Source organism: Nanorana parkeri, unplaced genomic scaffold, assembly GCF_000935625.1.
Source record: "Nanorana parkeri isolate BGI_ZX_2015 unplaced genomic scaffold, ASM93562v1 scaffold240, whole genome shotgun sequence".
In the NCBI taxonomy this organism is placed as follows: Eukaryota; Metazoa; Chordata; class Amphibia; order Anura; family Dicroglossidae; genus Nanorana; species Nanorana parkeri.
The window spans coordinates 204,652-209,172 of record NW_017306508.1 but is presented as its reverse complement, the minus strand read 5'-3'; the positions used below and the strand labels follow the sequence as shown (position 1 = coordinate 209,172).

The following is a 4,521-nucleotide window of genomic DNA, read 5'->3' as shown; positions in this document are numbered from 1 at the left end:
TTTTCCCCCTCTGCCCCTCTTCAGATGACACCATTTTGGTGAACCCTGAGACACCAAGATACCTATGATTAAAAAAAAAAATGTGTGTGTGTAATATATATATACACACACACACACACACACACCCACATATGTGTGACTAATAAAACTACTATATAAACTTGTTTTGTTGTATTTTATCCTCGATGAAGGGGGCTCTTGTATATCTTCTGAAACATGTCGGTGGACACTTCTTGATAGATTATTCTATTGTGACAAATTAAAACCATATCTGGACCGATTCACCCTCTCATCCTTTTATTCCACATAAGCTGACTAGCCTTAGGTCCTTTTTAGCGATCCACTGGGCATTCGAGAGCTGCTGCACTACAGCAACCACTTTGGATAATTGGAACTTCAGACCTGGAGTCCAGTGCTCTACCTGATAGCAATGGCCACCAGGACAAAGAGGATGATGTGACCAATATAAACACCTGCTACTGTGACAACTTTCTAATAGAGGATTTCCTCTCACTTTAGAGAGATTTCTTTCACTTCCTGTTTTGTTTCATGGACATAAAGTGAAGGGAAAACGGGAAAACTTCCTAATAGGGTACAGACAGACATAAAACCTAGAAAGTTAGTTTATGGCAGTGTCTGCAGCAAAAGAGACAAAGCTAGGATTTACGGTGGGGGACCTTGCCTTTGTAAACCCACAGAGTTATACATATTCACTGAATAACTTGGCACACTAGTATCTAAGTATAGATGTCTGTGACGGACCGCCTGGTACCCCGACTGGGTACCTCCGTCAGAAATCGGCTTCCTCCACTCTGGAACCGGAAAATCATAAATACAGCCCAAACCTTCCCATAAAGACCAGTCAGGACTAGTCTGTTAGGATAAAAACCAAGAACTGACTGTATTAACACACTGCACAGTATATAGACACACAACCTCCCCCCTACACAAGAATGTTTAACATTTCAAGTCTCAGTAGACAATTAGATGAAGTAAACAAACACAGGACAAGGTCTTTTCACTTCAGGAGAGCAATAGATTCTGTCCTGGCATCAGTCTTGTCCAGGGCAGGATACTGATGTATAGGAAAACCCAATCTCAGCTTCCCATGTATCCCCACATCACTTGAAAATAGGTCTCTGGGGCTCCTCCTGATTCATGGATCATGAATAAAGTGTTCCAAACAGCCCAAAGTACCATGGCAAGCCCCTCCCCCAATCAATAGAACCCCCTCCTTAGCCAAGGCCCACAGTCAGTGGGAAGGAGGCAGGCCTGCAGTCCCCCTCCAAATAAAAGAGTGACGGACGCTGTCACACTGTCTATCTAGTTTTGGCTGATCTGATCCTTTAAAGTCATTTTGCATAAGGTCTTTGGAGGCAGGGAAAATGTCTTGCTTTGCCGTTTTCCACCCAATTTTCCAGGGGCCCCCAGAACGCCTTGGTAAAAATGTCATTTTGAAGTGCTGAAAAGTGCAGTGAGTGATATCATCGTTCAGCCTGGCTGTTGGTTTTGGATGTCTCATCTGTTTGTATAACTGTATTTGTGTGTTACGTGCATTGCAGCTGATAAATGCTGGCGCCTTGTGAATGGTTTTAGTCTGGACGCACATTCCTTGCAGTTCAGTTGACATGGCGTTAATCACAGTCCAGTTTTAACTGCTTAAACACCAGCGTACATCAGGGGCCAACTACAGCTAATCATTGCTATTGGCACTGAGATATAAGCGGTGTGAGATCTAGGTGTAGAAGCTGTAAGGATGGTTTATTGGTCACATTTGGCACTGATAAGGTCGGTACCTAGTTTTAAAGAAGATCCCTGGGCACAAAAAGTTTCATTCCATTATAATCCTCAGTAGCCACAAAGAAAAAAAACAAACACTTTGCGCGTGCCAAATGCCTTTACAATCCCAGATATTAGTAGAGGTGAGATCAGTATTGTGCTGTATATAGCTGGGAGGGACCCAGCCAGCATCACCTTTTTCAGGCTGTCTGCAGAAAACTATAGGAGGGGGCAGAGACAAGACCAGTCACCCTGCACAAAGAGAGAGAGCAGCAGTGACTGGTCTTTATTACAGGAAACTCCTGCACAGAGGCAAAGTGCAGAAGTTGTTTCCTGCTGGAGTACTGCACAGACCAGGGAGCAATAAGCAAAAGACATTAAGATTAAAGTAGGAGCACACATGCCTCTTGTGTATAGACAATATTTGTTTAGGACGGAGTGTTAGGGCGAGGATTCAGTTAAAGTTAGGTGAAGTGTTAAGAATTAAAGTACAGTAAAACCTCTTTTGTCTTTGTTTTGGACAGATTGGGGGAAGAGCCAGAAGCTCTATCAGGTTTTTATTCATATCTGTCTCTGTTTGGGAGATTCCTCTAGCTTCCTGTCAAGTCAATGGAACAGGAAGTGGGGGAAAATCCCCCCAGGGGAGACATAGACACCTAAAAAAATGGAGGTTCTGACATCTCCCTACTCTATCCAAAATGTGGAAAAAAAAAGGTTTTGGCTTGAGATGGGTTTAAAAAATGACATATTACTACATTATGTGCCAATTCTTAGTTTCATGGTACTAAACATGACCTTTTTGATTTTAATCCTCATCCGCTATATAGTTACATAGTATTTGAGGTTGAATAAAGACATTAGTCCATCAAGTCCAACCTATTAGGATCTCATTAATTTCGCTATGATTTTCAAAACTGCCTAATTTAAAATCAAATTAGATATTTTTCTTTCTGTTTCTATCATCTTTCTGTTTTCTATTGCTCCAGGCCTCGACGTTCATTTTCTTCATGCCAAGCCAGCAAACCTTCCAGCTGGTAGAAGAGCCAAGCCTCTTATCATGGTCCATGGGTGGCCTGGATCCTTCTACGAGTTCTACAAGATAATCCCCCTTCTGACCGATCCCGCCAGCCATGGTCTGAGCGACGAGCACATTTTTGAGGTCATCTGCCCATCCATCCCTGGTTATGGGTTCTCCGAGGCATCTCATAAGCAAGGTACAGTTTGACTTCGGTGAGATGTGACAGTTTTTGAGTTATCATAATGTTTCTGTCCAACTAGAAATCAGCTAGACACCCTCTAAAGCTCTCCAGAAAGCCACACTTCACAAAATTCAGAATGTCCTTCTTTTTTTTCTCTTTTATTTGAGTTTTACTAAAGCAGCCCATCCTTATAATAAACTTTTCCAGGAAGTTATACCTGTAAAGGAATAGTGTAAATACTTACCCCGTCTCTGATGATTAATCACCCCCACCTCTGAGGTCCACTGGGCAACCAAAAAGTGATCACTGGGCCCTTCAACGTCGTGGATGTCAGCGGGAGGAACCAGTGAGTTCTGTAGGTGTCTGCATGTTTAAGTGTGGGGTCTTGCTTTAAATGCTGTTCCTCTTCACCTCCTGCATAGGATGCGACTCTGTGGCCGTGGCTCGGATCTTCTATAAGTTGATGCAGCGGTTGGGTTTCCGGGACTTCTATGCTCAGGGAGGAGACTGGGGATCTTTGATCTGTACAAACCTCGCCCAGATGGCTCCCAGGTAAGAACCAGTTTGCATTTTATGAATGGACAGTTGGCAAAAAAACGTCCAGACAGTGAGACCTTTGCCCACATCAACACTAATTATATAGACACCCCTATAATATGATTTCCATTTAGAACAATGGGAGTTTTTAGAGCATGAACAACGAAAGCTTTATTTCCTCCACAGGAATGGGAACAATCTCTTATTGTTTGATGCAAGCGATGTGGGCATTAGTTGGATCACTTGCTTTTATGAAGCTGTACCTGGATATCCTTTAAGAAAACATTTTGGCAGTGTCATATGGGATCTGCCATTGCTGTCTTGTATTTGAAGATGCATTTAGTGAGGGCTGACATTTGCCTTATGCTTGAATTACTGTTTATGGACAAAGTAGAGTAAAGAAGAACTTTGAAGAAATTGCAAAGAGATGTGGACATCGAACAATCTACTCTACTGCAAATCCAGTACTAAGAACCAATGCATTAGGGGTTTAAAAAAAAAAAAAGAATCACCCCTTCATCAGGGTTCTAAGAATGACAGTTACTGCAAGTGGAGCTTTCAGTGACTGTTTGGTAGTTGTATAGAGATCACTGCAACAGCTGATTTGGCATCCATTTTGAGTGGTCTCAATTCATTTCTGCTTGAAAAGCCCTGATGAAGGGTCTTTTTTTGATCTCTGAAACATGCCAATTCTTGTATATATAGTAAAGCAGATTGTTTGAATTCCACCTCTCTTTGCCACTTCTTTGGCACATGCATTCCTGGTTCTTTAGGACAAAAAGCAGCTTTTTTTTTTTGTTTGATATATTTTTATTGTTTTGTTTCCATAAAAGTGCATTTATACAAAAACATTCATAAATATTGATTTCAAATTGTCTCTTAGTTTTAATAATTATTTATAGCTCTATTTGAAATAACAACAACTTACACCCACTTCCAATATCAATCACTAGCCATCCATCATACTTTACTTCCCCTATCACTCTCTTCTCACATTCTAACTCCC

The 4,521-nt window shown here is 41.6% G+C and overlaps 1 protein-coding gene across 1 annotated transcript in view; it reads left to right on the top strand.

Annotated features, from left to right (window-relative positions):
• EPHX1 (epoxide hydrolase 1) overlaps positions 1–4,521 on the top strand; it is a 44,382-nt gene that overhangs the window by 19,491 nt on the left and 20,370 nt on the right. The window contains exons 4-5 of the mRNA XM_018556501.1: positions 2,766–2,993; positions 3,401–3,530. Of these exons, the coding sequence (XP_018412003.1) occupies positions 2,766–2,993; positions 3,401–3,530 (358 nt within the window). The remainder of the gene's footprint in view (positions 1–2,765; positions 2,994–3,400; positions 3,531–4,521) is intronic.